The sequence below is a fragment of the Micrasema longulum genome, unplaced genomic scaffold, assembly GCF_059751315.1.
Source record: "Micrasema longulum isolate JH-2025_06_02 unplaced genomic scaffold, ASM5975131v1 h1tg000487l, whole genome shotgun sequence".
Taxonomy (NCBI): domain Eukaryota; kingdom Metazoa; phylum Arthropoda; class Insecta; order Trichoptera; family Brachycentridae; genus Micrasema; species Micrasema longulum.
This window is the reverse complement of record NW_028277684.1, coordinates 1,216,374-1,235,889: the sequence shown is the minus strand read 5'-3', so window position 1 is coordinate 1,235,889 and position 19,516 is coordinate 1,216,374. Positions and strand designations below refer to the sequence as shown.

Below are 19,516 nucleotides of genomic sequence, written 5' to 3'. Positions count from 1 at the left end.
CCATCTAAAGGAAAACAGTGGAAGCAAAGTTATACAACTAATATTTTGGAAAAAAAATGTACAAAAATAGATAAAGAATAAATAAAAATGTTCCTGTTTCGTAAAGTAGGTAAAAGTTTTTTTTTAACGGGAATAATTTGCGAGGTTTGCGTGGATAAGTTGTAAAAAAGTACTCATTTTTAGGTTTTAAAAACATTGTATCATTTATTTGAGATTCATGTATAGTAATTAATTTCATATTCGAGATATTGCGGTCAGTATGCCACAAAATAAAAAAATTAGAGAAAGAGAAAAAATCAATTATGAGAGGTTTTGATTTTTCAGAAAAATGGTATCAGTTTATGGATAGAAGCAATGATTTCAAAATTAAATATCACTGACCCTTTGATATAAATATGTATTTTTATTATAAATTCATCTTAATAATATCACAATCTTTAGTTTTTAAGGGACATAAAACACCCACATATGTTTTTTATATTAATAATGAGGTTATAATCATAAAAGATAACTTGATCCTTAGGAATGTGGTATAAAAAAGTTTTATATAAAAATGATATTTATTTTAAGAAATATTTGTGTTCTTATGATTTACCCAAATACTTCCATTTATGGACCATTATTTTTAAAAGTAAATATCTGTGTTAGAAAATGGGAAACAAGTTATGGTAGAGCAAGGTTTGAACACCAGACCTCCTGATCTAGGGTCCACGATACTAGCCATGGGACCGCAACCTGTCTCAAATTTAAAATGGCAGTATTGTAAATAACCTACATCATTTTACATTTTAGGCACATCATAGGTATTATATTTATTTGTATATTTTTCTAATGTAAATTTATAAGTATATATTAGATCATGAATTCACTATGAAAAGAATAAATAAATGTTTAATGCTTATAAGAATTTAAGCATTAATGATTGAAATGAGTAAACCTTATTGTGCGAGTAGTTTATAATAATATTGATTTGCAAAAAAACAGCAAATTATTTGTTATTTGATTACATATAATGAAAAAATACATTAGAAACAGATAAATTTAAAATTCTATAATCACAGTATGTGTAATAATGACTAATTACATAAATGTGATTTCATACATTAAAAAAAAAACTTTTAAATGTAATAATTTGTATAAATTTTATATTTGAAGCACTAATTTTGTGGTTATTCACTATAATAAAATAAATAAAACATCTTTGTTTTTAACCTCAATTTTTTTTTTTTTCACCGAACGGTTTCAAAGGAAACAAGCTTCTTCGTCAGAGGTTTACGTAACTTATGAATTCTTCACTATTTTTTTTTTTTATGTTCACTAAATACTACATGTGGAGCTAATGAATCAAGTCTTTTTTTTCCTAAGAGGGTGGTAATTTGAGATGAATATTTTTGAAGCTTAGACAGGAGTGGCTAAAATAAATATTTTTTATTTGGTTATTAGTTATTTTTTTCTTATTATGAATCGCTTTATTAATTTTTAAGATTTCTAAGTTTTCTAGTTTTAATATTTTATTTTCAACATGTAGTACTATCAATCCAGTGTCTTTATTGAAATTATGATTAGTTAATAACCAAATAAAAAGATTTCTTTTAGTCCACTCCTGTCTAGCTTTAAAAATATTCATCTCAAATTACCACCCTTTTAGGGAAAAAAAAGACTTGATTCATTGGCTCCACGTGTAGTATTTAGTAAACATGAAAAAAATAAAATAGTAAAGAATTCATTAGTTACGTAAACCTTGACGAAGAAGCTTGTTTCCTTTGAAACCGTTCGGTGAAAAAAAAAAAAAAATAGTGGTTAAAAACAAAGTTGTTTTATTTCTTTTATTGTAATAATTTGTATTTCTAGAATAGAAAAATACAGTTTAGGGACAGAAGATCTCAATATTTAATCAAATAAAATATATAAGCAGGCACAGTAACATTCTAATTCCAATCATACATGTACAATATATTATAATGTATTCAAATCTACATTTTGATAATTTAAACTAAATACATAATAGTTATGTACGTTATAATTACATTTTTAAGGTTTTCTATGAAAATTAACTGAATCATTAAAAATTTGCACATCTCAAATAAATGAATAATAATAATACTTTTGTATTACATTACTCATGAAAAAAGTCATTATCATTTCTGAAATTTGACATGATGGAGGTGGGGCTTCATTCAACCCTTGAAATTATTTTAAGTAAAATTCTACATATTACAATGCACCTGACAACAATATATTTTAATGTTATACATTTTCAAATATTAAAAATTATGGTTTTGTGAATAGGGAAATATATATTTTTTTAACATTTTAAAAGTAATAAAGGTCTATGAAATTTGGTGTACCAATGCAGTGTCCTATGCACCATTTGGTGCGGAAAGGGAATGATGATGATTTAATACTGTCCAGAAAAAAAAAATTTTTTTTGCTAATTATTGGTGCCATAAAAAATATTTTTAAATTTGTAATTTTGAATTCCCGCAAAAACGGTCATTCCATTGGCCACGCCCCTAATACGTCACGATTATTTGTTCCTGCCCATTCAAATTTGTTTAGAACATTGTCACAAATCTTGACGTCACAACTGTTAAGGCCAAACATATTGATTTCGAAAATATAATTAATTATTCTAAATTCATTTAAATTTCTTTTTTGCATTTATGTATGAAAACATTTCTCCACAATATCCTTATTGATTTTGAAAATACAATTAGTTATTCTAAATCCATTTAGTATATTTTTATCGATATTCGTAGTATGTGATATTTACTTATTTTTTATAAATTACCTTCATATGTAAAAATATATCATACCAACTGGACGGAGTTACTAAATTTAGAACAAGATTGGATCAATTTAAGACATATTAGATTTATAAACTTTAAGGTTACTTTTTCATTGAATAAATTTTAGTACATTTAATAACTTTTCATGTGTTGCAATAGTGAGAGCAAATTGTATTTGTACATATTTTAAGTAGAAACAAAATAATCCAAACTTATTTAAATTACATAATATGTGTATATTTCATAATTTTTAATATAAAAAAGTACTAAAACAAGATGTACCTAATATTATATATAATATGTATTTTATGATAATACATTTTGTAAAAAAAACTTATACCTAAGAACAAAACGAATAAAAATATGTAAAGGGCGGATTAATTTTTTTTATACTAAAGTACTTGGACGGAGAATGACTTACATCTAAATGGGACAGTACATTAGTTTTATTTTCAGTCAGGAAAAAAATTACACAAGACAGATTATAAAAAAAAAATTACAACAAAACAATCAACATACATAATATGTATTAAAAGGAAATGGTTTGGTGTATGATAAAATTTAACTTAATACAATTTGGTCAATGAAAATATACATACTGATTTGCCAGCTCCACAGCAGTATAAAAATAGAAATTACAAATTTAAGGTATTTTTAAGGGTACCTATTTGCAGTAATTTTGGAATTATTGTTAAATTTACAAATCATGTGTATTTGAACAGAGAACATTTTTATAAAAAAAAGAGTTAGCAAATTTGCTTACTAAGATATTTTTACTGCATTTGTTTTACTTTAGATGTATCAGTTAAAAATCTGGTGCTTCAAGCTTTAAATAACTACGAGACACGTTCATTCATACTAGTGAATTATCAAAGTGTAAAACTATATCTACTTAGGACCAGTTATATAAACAATCTATCAAATTTCCGTAAGCGCTATGAACCATTATCCGTCCCTAACAGTAACTGACGGTTGTGTATTTTATAAACCAATTTGTATACACCGATGGTCACTGGTAAGCATTTTGAGCAAATGTCGAATTCTAGTAGCAATTTCGGTTTTTTAATAAGTTGTCTGTGATGTTAGCTATTGGAATTCTGAATTCTAAAGTCTCAGCGCAAATAGTACGCAAGGCTATTTTTTCAATATGAATTATAAAATATCCCACAAAAATTTACCATGCGTTCATTTTGAAATTTTTTGTCAACAGATTCTATTAAAATGTTACATAAAATCTTAAGTCAATGGGTAAATATATTAAAATAAATATTATTAGATCAATATTTAAAAACAAATAAATTTAAAAACACATATTGTTATGTTGCATTATTGTTTAAGAAAATTCGTCACACACAGATTTGATAGAATATAAATAAAAAATGACGAAAGAAAGAAAAACAAATCGATTATGCCCCGTGGATTTAAAAATACATTAATTACAATACTTTTTGATTTTTATTATTAATAATACAAATCTATACTTGTTTTCTTATTTGCATATCTAATACTATGTATATTATCCCTGCTTAATACAACGTGGTGTAAAATAATATAAGAATGGTAAAACATATAGGAAATAATCACATATTGCAAATGAATTAGGCGAAGAATGAAAGAAATGATAAAAAAAACTATGTGTCAACATATTAGTGTTAAATACAGCATCGACAGTAAAGATAATGGATCATACTGCATTAATCTGGCCAAAATCGGGTGGTTACCATTCAACCATTATTTAACTGACTGGTAATGCTACGAACGTTTATAAAATGCTAAAATCAGTGGGTATACAAAATATTGATTAAAAATGGTATCAAGCTCACTTATGGATGTTTATAAAACTGGCCCTTAACATATCAGGCAATTAACTCTTCATTGAAAAGTTAGTTCACGAAGCCAACATTAAAAATAAACATGTGGATACGGAGAGAATAACACTAATATGGAATGTTGAGATTGCCGAGGCTCCAGAACTGCCCCAGTAATTGTATGAAAATATTTTCACATAACTTTCTGTCTTCACCCACGGGTTAGAGCCATCGTCAAAGTGCATAGGGCACTGATCCCTTTCCCTCTCATACTCTTCCATCTCTAGGCTTACCCCGGCACCTTCCGTGTAATTGGAGGATGTCACATCTTGTCGGAGGTCGCAGAACGGGCCGATAGCTTGCGACATCAGGACTCTAGATAAAGATAAAACATTACAGTTACTTAAGTATGTATATTCAAATGTTGGGCGAGTTAAATAAAACAAATCATCAAAACAAAGAAAGTATTAAGATATACATATATTATGGATTACCTATATTAGACATCCATGAAGATGTATTTTTAAGATATTTTAATATTAAACCGATGTTTTATGTTTAAGATGTCAGTTCACGGAAATAGTGAAAAATAACAGAAGAAATACTCACCAGATTTCATGTCAACCTTGCTGGGAATCAAACCCGAGACCTTAAGCATGATATTTAAAAAAGTGAATCAACAAAATCAAACATTTTTATGCATGTAGAAATGACATGTTAAGTATACATACCTGTTTAGATCTGAACGCTGGTAAACCCAACATCTGTACTTGGAAAATGCATCAAGCTCATCATAAGTGATCAAGTAGGATTTAAGATTCTCTTTCCAATAACCGATGCACTTCATTCTATAATCTGGGTCACTATAAATATCAACAGGTCTTCCCAGGTGGTCCACAGAGAGGCAGTAAGTTTCATCGATAGCTATTTCTTTTTGATCCGTATCGCAAACGGAGAAGTCAGAAATGTTTTGTTTGCAATAAATGTTTGGACGAGGGCTAAGCGTCACACCACCGAGAATTCTTGTTTCAAATGGAACATCGCCTTTCTGTGTAAAATTGAATTTTCCTGCAACTGGACAGCGTATTCCTACTGGATTTTTGGCTAGAAACAGATCATATTTCCACTGATCCTTGTTTGGAAATTGTACCCAGGAACAGACTGTATGGAAATCGTCTTTTATTACAGCGATGCCTTTGCGATACCTGCGAGATAGCCAAATACAGTAATAAGCTTAGTATTTTCAGTAATACAAGCAAATTTATACGAATATATTAATGCAATAACAATAATAATTTACCTTATTATATTGTGATGTTGTGGTACAAAATCGAAACAAACAAAATCTTTTTGACAACCATCAACAGTAAGGCGGGCCATCATTACACGGGAATCACGCTGTTCTCTAAAAATAATTTAATTACATGAGGTATTAATAAAATTGTTAATCTTTCCCCTTTGCTGAGTTTGCTTCAATATGAATTTTTGAACGATTAGACATGCTCGAAGTAGATTACATAACATAAACAACCCGTAAAGTAATGCAGACTACGATTGTCAAATAAATAAATAAGCATTTTGAGGTAAATGGATAATATATAATATTCTGAACCCACCTGCACACATAAATAGTGCGTCTGAATCGACCTTCATCTGGGTACCAAGTTTCTATAATATGGGTCTCATTGATGAATACATCAGCATCTATATTAGCAGTGTTTATCCAATCGCCGGAGAAGTTTTGTGGTAAACGGCAGCCAGGTTCGACTATTTCAGACTGAAAACATAAAAATGATTAAGAATACTGTTCTGTATATCCACACGTGGGATATGCTTGTGTGAGATTTTATCAATGTCTTACTTTATTTTGTCTTTGTACATACATAATAAACTGTAATGAAAAGAAGAATATTCAATAAAAAATAAATAAATGATTCAGAATATTATGTAAGAATAAATACAAACCTTGACAGGTGTTATTCTCAGCCTTTCGGGAGATTTCTCAGGAGTTTTTAGTACATTACATTCTGCAGTGATAGATGCTCCAATGTATAAATCATCATCTCTGTTTTTTAGAAAACACCTGTATTTCTCATCTTTACGGGATTCTTTAGTGTTAGCGACAGCAAAAAAGTGGTTCTTACCAACAAACCAATCTCCTGTGGAATTAAAAATTTCATTTTTTAGATAAAATTTTGAAGTTGTGAAGCGTTTTTTTTTTAATACGGGAGTTATAGTATTATTAGACACCTTATAATGTGCAAAGTTTATATAATCCACAAGTGGAATTAAAACATTTTGTTTCCAATTATGATTTGTTATTCTTAGTGCCCACACTATTCCATGATGTAATATAATTTAAGAAATAAAAAAATAATGGCTCACCTAGGCAACTGTACTCCACAGTACCATCAAATGTGCCAGACATTCCGAGACAGCTCTTGTAAGTAATGTTGAATTTTTGATTAGTAATAAGGAACTGTGTTCCAGCTGTTTGACACGACCTGATTTGGGCGTCAGGCGCATTACATTCTCCAGTGAAGCGGAACCGGTTTTGGTACGCAAATTGCCAGACTCCTTCCAAAGATGAGCGACAATTTACCTGAAAATAAAATAAACTCCATATTTATACTGGCCACTTCGGAGTAAGGTTATTAAATATCAGTACAACATATAAAAATAAGAAATGCATTACTTATAATTATTATGACTATTACAAATACAGGTATATTAGCAAATTTCAACATTATTATTCAAATTTAATCATATTACAAGAAACTAGTTAGAATAATTTAATATTTCCAATTTAACGCAACATTTGCCGCTGCCTATGTACGCAAATTGTAAATAGAATGAGAAACTGAACGCAGGACTTCATCGAAAGTTAAGATGAAATAATTGTTTGAAAGGTATTCCTTCACCGCAGTATTTCACACTCCCTGTACTGGATCTTAAGTGCAAGACTGATCATCTTGTCTTCATTTAACACATGATCATAATAAGCTACAATTGGTCTACCTAAAGATTGCCTTATACTAAGGGTGTGGTATGGTAATATCACCTTTCTTACTTGTCTTGAAAGTGGGGATTTGCTACTAAAAAAACAAATATCTGAGATTCGGGTTATTCAGAACAGAGCTTTGAGAAACATCCTTGGTTTGCCTTGGGATGAACATTTAACGCCAGGTGGAAATTCCTCCATTCAAACTTATACATGATATCCCCAATGCCATTTTGAATATTCTAAATTTCTCAGCACACTCAACTTTAAATAACAGTTTTAATAGTCACATTCATAATTACAATACACGCAACTCCAAAAAAAAATACATTCGATCAACAAAATTGGGTAAAAAGCTTGCTTTGCCCTAACTAAACACGGATTTTCTAGCAAGTCGGGGCAGGTGCACAGGCATGGATCGTTCCTGGTTTTGTCACTATAAACTATGTCTCTGTAATCAACTAATGCTTGTGTAATATTTTTAGTAAATAAAAATAATATTGCCCAGTCCTTGTACAATAAACGCCTGGTGAAATAAAAGCAACAATAACATCATAATATCTAAAGAATAATACTTAAAGATTTTTCATAAACAGTTTTTCAACAGTATAAGTGATAATTTTATATTATCTTGTTTTGACAGTTCCTTGAATTGTCAATTGTCTAGACATTTGTTTATTGTATAGTATAATGCACTAATAATTCCCTATGTACCGGAATGAGTTTGTACGCATATGTGTATTTATTTTATTTACATGTATTAATAAATAGTATAAATAATTGCGTGTAATACTAACTGGGACGGGATTTTCACTGAACAGAGTGACAACTTGTTGATCTGGATTGAGACCTTTGCAGACACGGGACACTGTCGGCTCTTCTCCAGGAGCGAGGTTCACACAAGGAGTCTCCATCTTCTCTAGTACATTGACAGTCCTCACTATTAACTTTACGCAGTAGTAACACGATGAATGACGAAGAATCATAGTATAATTTACATGATAGTCTTCTTGAATGTCAACACAAACCCCCCTATAAATAATATTAATGCTTAAGTTATATCAATTTACATAGATAATGGATTGTTTGAAAACAGAATACCTTTTCAAAAACAAACCTTCTTGTCATCTCTTCGGCATTGATTTCAGTAAGAGTACTTTTACCATTTTCCCAAGAAAACCACGCTCCTCTGATAATCAATGGAATTTGGCATTCGGCACTGATACCCGAGACTGAAAATGTAAATAAGTCATGTTACTGGAAAACAATATAACTCGTACCCGCGATTTAATCGTACGCAAGTACTTTTGAAGAATTCTTTTAACCAAGGTACGGATTTCCAGGCATAAATATAATGTATTTAAGTCGCCGAGTTATTTTATATTAAAGGCATGTGTAGGATTAGTCATTGATGTGTTATTGTTAGGGCGTTGACCAAATAAACATAATGTGATATTACCAAATAATAAAAGAAATCCACAAAGTAGAGGCTTATTAACCGAGCGAAATATATTTTTGTAAAACTCCATTGTGCTTTATTTGTTACTTAGTGACAAGTGACAACAAAAGTAGGCGTTTTCTGATCCATTCGATAACGGCGACGACAGCGTGCTGAGAAACTGACAACAAATGACCAAAACCAAATAATGCAATTATGAAATAATCACAACTGACAAACCACTGACAAACCATCAGTGAAAACATTCGCTTAACTGCCATAGACAAACAGATATAAATTTTGTGAATCCAATAATTTTTTTTGGAGTACCTATTTAGGTAGTGAAAATGTTTGACTTACGTAAAACGAATCGTTATGAAATACGATATTGGCGATAAATAAATTATTTTATCACTTAAGAAATAATCCTCAAACTTACAACTAAATGTATTCATCGACACCTTCCTTCTTCTTTGGAATAACAGTTTTTTTTTTGACAAATTACTATTTTTAAAGCTAAAAATTGCAAATGAGCGGTGATTTGGCAAGTAGGATAATTATTTTTAAGTAATACGTATTTATGGTTTACGAAGTATGACAGTTTGGATAAAAGTAGAAACTTTCTGGTGACCAAGGTCTTTAAATAAATTCTACCCTTAGGAGCGTTTCTAGTACCCAGACCTTTGTGGAGACGGTATCGATTCTGCCTTTATGTTAAATCATTCGTATTTAATCAATTTTTCGGTTTGCTGACTTTTGCGAAATAAATTAAAAAGAAAATCGAGAAGCAAAATAAGAAATAAAGCACCGAATTTAATTTTATTTTTGAATAGTAAATTAACACCCAAATAAATAATTGAATTGTGCCTACGTAGAAAGGCATAAACCATACACACAAATAAATATAATATAGCAATGAGAACTATTGACATAACTTGCATTTTTTTGCTGGGGTAATATTTTGAACGCAAAAGCGCTCGTAGAAAACGCAATTTTAATCCATATTTACGTACTAAATATTCGCTAACAGAGCGATCTCTTCGCGCAATTCCATTCAGAATACCAGCCCTGGGGTGGAAAGTAAAAGTTTTAGAACTTGCAGGAGTTTTAAATTTTCAGTCTATTAGCAAGAGCTGATGGAATCACTATTACGAAAGAATGCCTATTGATTTCGTATACACATAGAGATGATTATTTTAAAATTCAAGTTTATGGTATTCTGCATTATGCTCGTATAAAACTAAGTCATTTTCTACGCAAATTAATATTTTTGCCTTTTCTCTCCAGTTGTCATTTGTCAAATTCAGCCAAATAGTCGCGATAAGTTGAAATGGGTGATGAAGCTGATCAATATTCTTGTGTTTCTCGTGGAAAATTAAACCTTAAAGGCGATTCTGGCGTCGGTAAAAAACGAAAGAAGAATAAAGAAAAGAAAATATCCGAAAAAGCGAGTAAAGTCGTGGAGTCTGAGGTGAAGCAATCTGTAGCCGAGTCAAAACGAACTCCTGCTGAATTGGCCTTTCAGAAAATGCACGACAAAATGGTAAATATAATCAGTCTACGCTATCTTCTCTTTCTTAATTCATTAAATTATAGCCAAAATTGATTCGTGTAAGCTTCTGTACGAATGATTCTGTACGCTTCTGATAGAATCAACCCTAGTTCCATAACCATAGTTGGGAAATATAATTTTCAAAACCATTAGTCTCTCGAATATAAACTTTCAAGTTGACAATTGTGTTTACTTAGTAATCCTAATAAAATAAATTATATTTTATTAGCAAAACATGATAATAAACAAAAACAAAAAATATTCATTTCAAACAATCATTGCTATTTGGCCATGGTGCTCCATACACATGAATTTTTTGCACCAAGTGCATCGGTACCTCGTTTTTCGACGTTTTTTTAATCCCAGAATCCTCAATTTATTTCAAGAAGTGCTTTAAAGTTTGCATTTCGCGTCTCAGACGTAACCGAGGTTCACTTAGTTTCTCAGTTATGTGTTTTGTAAAAGACCTACGAGATAATAGTTGCTGTTTTTAACCATTTAATGGAGATAAATATAATAAATATTTATTATCGTCATATTTAGCACACCAAAAAAGAAGCAGAGAGGCCACCTTTGGGGCCATGTCTTTCTTCTGCATGACACACATATATATTTCTACACATTTGATCAAGTGTCGATGCCACCTTTAGTGGAATTATAATATTAAACTATATCCGGTGTGCCAGAAGATGCTATACTACCAGTTTCGTGTGTAGTAGAAAGCGAAATACAATTTTTGTTGTTTTTAGACTTGTGTGAGACCATTGTACATTTTCCATCGTCGCCAAACATTGATGACATTTTAGAGCTTTCAGTGCCTCGATTATGAACACTATCTTCATCTGTATATATCGAGACGGTATACTTAGCTTCTGCACTGTCTGTATCTTACCTCGGTATGTTCTACCTACTTGTCATATCGACATCATATGATCGAAACAAGCCAATGGAATGACCGCAAACAATTAGTCCGCGTTCCTTACGTCATTAACATTTAAAATAGTTCTCATTTATATTTTAAATAGGCTTCTGTAATAAAAAGTGCTCACTTCAAAGCAATTATAAACTACGAGAAATCCCAATTCAAGCAAAAAATGCTTGCTTAAACATTAATTTTGCATGACTTTTGGAAATCACCTAGACGGTACGCTTAACGATCGTCTGTATGTATCTACCGATCGACTATAAAGCCGGCTTTTATAACGTCTCGATACATACACTCGGAAAGATAGTAAAACAGATGGAAAAAATATAATTAAAAAAATATTTTTTTAGAGTGGTAACTTTTTGACGCATATAATCTGTGTCTGACGCCTAGATACTCTTGTTTGTCAATAGGACAGAACCTAGCGACATTATTTTCACATCTAGGCGTTCGTTTTATTAAAGTGACAGTTATGTCGGAATTTAATTCGACTTCAAAACTTACTCATTTCTCTCTCATATTTTTAATAAGCTTTTAAGAAAAAAAGTGCTGACCTCAAAACGATTAAAATTTTTATTATATCTGTATATTTAATACATCTTCTATATATGCGTAGATAAACGTTTCGAGGGGTTCTAGACCTGTCGGTAAAAACCGATGTACTTGCACCAAAACTTGATGAGGGGGTATCGGTAGTATATCTATGTAGTCGGTTGGGAGACTTTTATCTTCAACTATGATGTCATACTGAAGCTATGCCATTTTAGAGCGTAGATATGTGTACCATGACGTACGCCTCCCCTTGTTTCATATCGATGTACCTACCCAAAACTCGAAGTTGGGGGGTCGGTAGTATATCTTTGTAATCGCTAGAGGGAATTTATCTTCAACTATACCGTCAAGGTGGAGGTATGACGTCTTTATCTTCTCATCATAATCGAGGCCCTGGATCGGATTTACCATGAGATATTGTTCTGTTTCTTCATATTCTTGTAATGAACCTTCCATCTTAAATAATGATATCAAATTAATATTGATTAATTTTTTCCAATTTATGTTATAGCTTCATTTTAAGATATATTTTTCTAAAGTGCAATTTTTGTAATTATATTTCTATGTAAATATATGTATGGAATAAAAACAAATAAAAAAACATAAAAAATAGCTAATGAAAACAAACGCGATGAACTCAGGAGTGAATGATGAGCATGTTATACGGACAAAAAATATTATATCATGGAAGAAAAGCGTTCGGATAAGGCTTTTTGTTTATTTATGGAAAAATCATGTTACTTTTTAATTTATTCATTGCTTTTTTTTACTTAAATATTTCAAATAAAGTGATAAAAATAACTGTAGTGTATTACTCAAACTAACTTTGTGCACATAAATTTATTAAAACTTCAAAAAGAATGTTCTTACACTACATCATCATCATCATTCCATGTCCGCTCCCTAGTTGGAGCATATGGTGTCCACAAAGATCCATTAGGCATCTCTGTCGGCTGCCAGCTCCTGTGCATCCTTCCAAGTCAGATTCGCGTCTCGTAGTTCTGACGTGAACTGACGATGAGCAGTCAGCAGTGGACGTCCGGGACGTCGAGAACCTGAAGCCTTGTAAAGTAGGCAAGCGTGGTTAAGGCTCTCAGGAGGCGTCCGCAGTACATGGCCAAGCCAACCGTATCTCCTCTGCTTGATGACAGTTGTCACCGGAGTTTGCTGCGTCCATTCTCTTATTACTTCATTCCGCACAAAGTTAAACCACCGCACACCCAATCAACTGAAATGTTTAACAGTCATTATCTTAGAACCTACTTTTTGATTCAACGCTGTTATTCCACACAGGGGTTTAATTACAATCACGCTTGAAAAAAATAGTACGCAATTCTTAACATTTTGTATCTTGAGACGCTCGAAGCCCTATATTTCAGAAACAAAATTTCTAAGCAGGCTGATCACTCCCGCTGTAGTTTTTGCATATCTGTATTTACATACCCATACCATATTGGGAACAACAAATTAGTTTCTGTTTCTGAAGTGCGAGATATAGGTGTCATTTTTGATCAAAAGTTGTCTTTTATCAGTCACATAAACTGCATAGCCAATAAATCTTTAAAAATGTTAGGATTTATTTTGCGAGTAACAAAGGACTTTAAAAATATTAATACTCTAAAATTGATGTATACAGCTTTAGTTAGGAGCCAGTTGGAATACAACTCAACTATATGGATTCCGTATTATAGTTCACACCAATATACTCTTGAAAGATTTAAAAATTAAAAAAAGAGTTAATTTTCAACTTGGAATCAGATATGAATTTATTAACTATGATTTCATTAACTTCAAGGTACCTGGAATAATGACTTGTCAAGTGCCTCTGTTTAGTTGCAACAATTCTCGAACGATATACTCGTATAATGCTATTCTGAATCGACTTCATGTACTCGGCAATAACTATTCTGACGTTGCTGATATATTTAACATAAAGTATAGTTTATCAACTCTTTTAAATATAAACTTTTAATGCTTTTTTTTCCTCTTTTATCTACTGTATTGAAGTGTTTATTTCTACACAATATATATTTTTTGTAAAGTAAAAAGCACTACGTGCCGTGTATATTATATTAACTAAATAAATACCTAACTAATTAGGAAGGTACTGAAAAGATACATTTTCTATTTCGTTCACTCTGCCAATGTCACATATTTTTGCATATTGGGCAATACCACGGGCTAATAGTTATAAATCCAGAGTTAATACTTATTTGCCTTTTTGAAAATGATTTTGTTTATAGACATAACATTAAAGGTAGTTTCTAATATCTCACACATATTTTTTTTTTCAGCAAAAAGAGAGGATCGCTCAGAAGGCAGCGATGACTCACAAACAGAGAGTGGAGAAATTCAATCAGCATTTGGATAGTCTCACCGAGCACTTTGACATTCCCAAAGTCTCTTGGACTAAGTAAACACCTTCTCTTCCTTTGACTTGTATCGGAAATACAAAAAAAAAAAAGAACATCATCTAAATGTAATGTAAATTATGAACTGTTAAAGATATGGAAGGAAAAAGGAAAAAAGTAGTTCTGACAATCAAAGATAAATTAAATGTCATCAAACAGTTAGAGAGTGGACAATCCGTCGCAAGTGTTAGTGATCACTTTGGTATATCTAACACAACAGTCAGAGATATTAAAAAGAATAAATCCAACATAATGGAGTTTGTTTCGCGGTTAGAGGGAAACAATTCTTTGAAGCGTAAGTCGATGAAGAAATCGAAATATGAAGAAGTCGACGTCGCTTTATTGGACTGGTTTATTCAAAAGCGAACTGCCGGCGTCCTCATATCGGGACCCATGTGTGTTCGTCAGGCAAAATATTTTTACGAAGCCTTTGGGCTGGAAGGCAATTTTAACGCTTCCACTGGATGGTTGACCAGGTTTAAACAAAGGTATGGAATATGCGAAATTGTCGAAGAAACCCCATTTGTAGAGAATTCAACAGGAAACATGGAAATATTAGAAAACCTTCGTACTGATCGTAATGATTCCATTATAACAAGAAAAAATCAAACAAAAAGAACCCTAGCATTTGTTCAACAGAAATTTGACGGCGATCCTCTTGCCGATCTAAAACAATTTCAAGATCCAAATAATCAAACAAATAATGCTCACACTGACTTTTTAGAACCGATTGTTAAAAAAGAGAAGATTATTCCTGTAAACACTGATCCGAGTTATGACTATTTGAGTAATAAAGACGCCATAAATTCTATTAATAATGTTCTGATCTATATGAAGCAATCTGGTTTTGACTCCAAAGAAATATCTGTGGTGAAAAAAGTGAAAGACAAAATAAGTGCTATTGGTAAAGTACTAAACACATAACCGTGCTTTTTACAATAAGTTACTCCATATTTTGTGTATTGTCTCAGCAATAAGTGTTAGTGAATTTTGATTAATTAATTATATTCCAATGAGTAAAACTAAATAAAATATATTGAACTAAGACTTTTCTTGAATGTAGGTTGAAGAATAATAAGAGTAAAAGAAGTATAAAAAATATATTATTGATAGCCGAGTCTCTTACTGATAAAAATATGTCGTGTAAATAAAGTACCTTCTGAATTCTATATATTTTTTTCTTTCTAAAAACCACATTTATTGTTTACCACGTGAATTTGATTTTAATTTTTCATTTATTTGAACTAATTTAATATTAGCGGGTATTATGTTTTTGCAAGATTTAGAGACGGTTTTGAATTACGCTATTATTTAGGTAGGTAGGTTTTTATGTATAGTTTATTTTGGCATCAATAACTAATTTTCCGTTTTTGGTGGAGATATATATCTTCTATGACTATAATACCCTTATATATCTTCTATGACTGAAAAAATGGCTGTATATAAAAAATATTTTGCTTATCCACATTATGAACTTGTTATGAATATATATTTTTGGTCAGTATAACCAGGTCAATAAAAAAATATTCAATAGAAAAAATATGATTTAATAAAAATAGGGTAAAGCAGGTAATGATTGCCCGCTTAAGGACACTTTGACTTTGAATGGTTGTAGGTTTGACCATACTCATCCAATGACAATAAAAAAGGTTAGCAAATCTTTATCTATTTATCTCTTATACCTTTGCATTTAATTGCTTCCACTGAATACAGTACTATAATAAAAGTGATATTTTTTTTAACAATAAAAATAAAGCTCATTAAATCACAGTGATTGCCCACTATTTATAGTGATTGCCATAACTAAAGATAGTGATTGCCCACTTTAGTATTATCGTTAAATCGTGGTGGAGTAGGAATACAAAATAAAATGTAGAATTGAATTTAAACATTAAATCAATATATTATTGATTTGTTATAAGAATAATATTTATAATCTACTACATAATATTACGTTGATTTTTCGGGTTCAAATAATGATTATTTTTCGTTGAAAAGTCATGTTTTTTAACAAGATAATATATGTATATTGGTTTCACTACATTTTAGTCAATTAAAATATAATGCCACAAAATACTTCGCAGTTACTCATTAAAGTATATATTATAGTGAAGTTGGTTAATTTGTTATTACAAATTCCTACTGTATATGTAAAATTATTGTTACTATTTCTAATCATATGTATATAGTATTTAGTTTCTTAAGGGCAGTGTATATTATTATGTACCAATTACTTATATATTAATTGCTTCCCTAATCAAAAACCCCACCGGACGCCCTTGGTGTATAGGTTAGAAATTAACTGACTACCCCCTGGTACTATTTATCTAACAGTTATAACATGAATTTATAATTTAAAAAATATAATTAAGAAACATAAAACATATTTACAAAAGTAAAACGTTAACAAATTCCGTAAGAAATACTTGATAAATTGAAAAAAGATCGGCGAGATTTTTTTTTTCATTTATTATGGCTTCACAAAATATTTTTTCACGTCTCAGCAACGTCACGCTTTCTGTCGGTAAAGTCGATTTTGTGTTTGTATTGAAACAATAGGGTATTATCACTTTTTTTTTTATTTTGCAAAAAATAGAGAAAAAAATTACGATGGTAACTGTACAGATTTTTTTTTTATGTCCACGCGTTAATTTTTAAAAGCGGTTTAAAAGCGTATAGCCTATATGTTGTTTTTGTTGTAAACGGTTGTTTTACACTGTTTTAACTAATTAACACCCATAAAATGTCTTTAGTTATAAGATACAAGTACTGTTTTGTTCCGATGTTCACAAACACTACGGTGAAGACGCCAAATAAATCTTTTTTGGCCATCCCTAGTACCTAATGAAAAAATGCGGGAAAAATGGTTGAACGCATTTGAACGTTATGAAACGAGATGTTAAAAAAAATAAACCACTATACTTTTTTCCGTAGGTCTTGTCCAGTACAAAATACTAAATTTAATGATGTAGACTAATTTACTATCAGTAGTTAATTTTTTTATTATTTATTCAGAAAAACAACAATAAAAAATATATAAAATAAAGCCAAATCAGTTTTCCACAAATACAATTATAAAAATCCAGTTCAGTTAGTTTTTGTGTGTGAGGATGCGTGGGTAAGTGAGCGGAGTGTGGTTTTGGTAGGTATGTGAATATGTGTGTGAGTGTATATGGTGTGGGGGTGGGTTTATGGACAGGGTAAGTGTGTGTTTGATATGAGTGAGTAGAAACAACTTAAATTAATAATGCAAAAATATTATATTTTTTATGAAGAAACATATTTTTTTTCATATAATAGTTTTTTAATTCATGTTTTAAAAGTGAGTTTGCTGCAGTTAAATATATCTATGTTATTAAAAAATTCATTATAATTACCCGCGAAGCGAATCAAAGGAGAGTTCTGTGCATAGTTGAAGCGAACTGAAATGATATATAGCGTAAAGCTTTGGTAGGATTTCAAAGGTTTCATTTGGTTTAATTTTACGCCTTGACAAAGGAACACCCGTGTTCCGAAACCAGTTTGGCTATTAATTTTAATTTAGTGATTTAAGACAAAATAAATACATAATGAAATTGTTTGAGACGAATAATCACAAATTTATCAAGTGATACGTGCATAAGTTTTGCAATAATAATAATTATGATAAGAATTGAATCCAATATTATTTTATTTTGGATACCTTACAAATAATTACAATTGAATTCTACCAATTCTACTAAATAACCTACTATTTTGTTTTAGACTAAATTTATATTACTTTCTTTAGAAACTTTTTTTACCTTCTTATAATATTATATTCAAATGAGTGTTTTAAGTAATCACACTTCTTCATTTCCCGTTTTCAATAGCTTTTTTTGATAGTTTGTTATTTTTATGTAGTATGTACTGCTGATTTACATTTATGATATAGCCCAAATAAGAGGCAGCCTTGCTTCAAACTTTATTTAAGGTGGATTTTAAATGTAAATTGTAATAAAACAAATTTTGGACAATTTTGATGGAACCTTGTTATCCCAAGAATGGCGTTTCAGAACCGAGATTGCCATATATATTAAAATACGGAGATAATGTATAATGAAATTTTGTTGTAAAAACACTAAACTATTACATTTAATCTCACGACTTTTCCACAAGATCGACATAAATCAAATTATGTAAGTATGTGATAAATATAACTGAACTAGTAATAGTTCTACATTATCTCTGTATAACTGTATATTTTAGGACATTGTTTTAAATATGTTTTTTGGAGATTTTGGGTACCATGGCAACACTGTTTTTATTTACAGCCATTAACGTCATTTTGACGATGCCTGCTTTACTTGATTTATAAGGTAGGTACCTATTAGCTTTTACACGCGGCTTCGCTCGGGTGGTGGTATTATTAGGCAGAAATTAGTTAATTAATTCGTATTGTCGTTTACCAATAAGAATTTTCCCGATGTGAGGATATATTTTTTCGGGATAAAAAAGTAGCCTGTATATTGCCGGTCCTCCAACTATTACAAGTCGGTATCTGAAATATATGCTATGATGCGTGTTCACAGTTCAGTGTTTCTCGTCCAGGGCCCCGATTACAATTGGAAGTAAACAGTCATCGTCAATTTTATCTACAATGTAAAATTAAGTTTTTTGTGTAAAAAATAGAATGTGATTTTTTTTTTCCTAAACATGTTACCGATGAAGATATTAAAAAAATTCCTTCAAACATACACAATTTTGTACATTAATTTTGATTTTACTTTATAGACAGTCGAAGATAATCAGAGTTCTTAGCGTCAGATAAGAACTCTGTTAACATAGGTAATAAATTGTCTTTGTCCGCATCCTCCTCTCCGTTGCTCTCTATCCCTGAACAAATATAAGTTTTATAGTGAGAAGATCTTTTAATATAATTATGTATCCCCGTACTGCGGGCCAACTGTTTGTGACACCTGACTTTTATAATCCGAATCATTTCTATCAAACTTATATGTTATTCTTATTTATATATTATGTAGGTGCAAATAATATGCATTTGTGTGTTCGTTTGAGTCA

The 19,516-nt window shown here is 30.7% G+C and overlaps 2 protein-coding genes and 1 long non-coding RNA gene across 3 annotated transcripts; 1 reads left to right on the top strand and 2 right to left on the bottom strand.

Annotated features, from left to right (window-relative positions):
* Positions 1-4,531: 4,531 nt before the first annotated feature.
* Positions 4,532-9,312, bottom strand: udt (protein undicht). Its single transcript, XM_088227073.1, has 9 exons — positions 9,058-9,312; positions 8,716-8,830; positions 8,396-8,630; positions 6,983-7,199; positions 6,563-6,756; positions 6,214-6,374; positions 5,898-6,002; positions 5,329-5,802; positions 4,532-4,972 (listed from the first exon to the last, which is right to left on the bottom strand). Exons 1-9 carry the CDS (start codon positions 9,125-9,127, stop codon positions 4,678-4,680), a joined length of 1,866 nt encoding a protein of 621 aa, XP_088083199.1. The 5' UTR covers positions 9,128-9,312; the 3' UTR covers positions 4,532-4,677.
* Positions 9,313-9,986: 674 nt separating this feature from the next.
* Positions 9,987-15,645, top strand: LOC148281183 (protein FAM32A-like). The gene is made up of 2 exons (XM_088227071.1): positions 9,987-10,579; positions 14,360-15,645. The coding sequence occupies exons 1-2, from the start codon at positions 10,367-10,369 to the stop codon at positions 14,480-14,482; spliced, it is 336 nt and encodes a 111-aa protein (XP_088083197.1). The 5' UTR covers positions 9,987-10,366; the 3' UTR covers positions 14,483-15,645.
* Positions 11,839-19,290, bottom strand: LOC148281182 (uncharacterized). The gene is made up of 3 exons (XR_015822401.1): positions 18,259-19,290; positions 17,854-17,898; positions 11,839-12,521 (listed from the first exon to the last, which is right to left on the bottom strand). It is a non-coding gene; the product is annotated as an uncharacterized LOC148281182 (long non-coding RNA).
* Between the last annotated feature and the right edge of the window lie 226 nt (positions 19,291-19,516).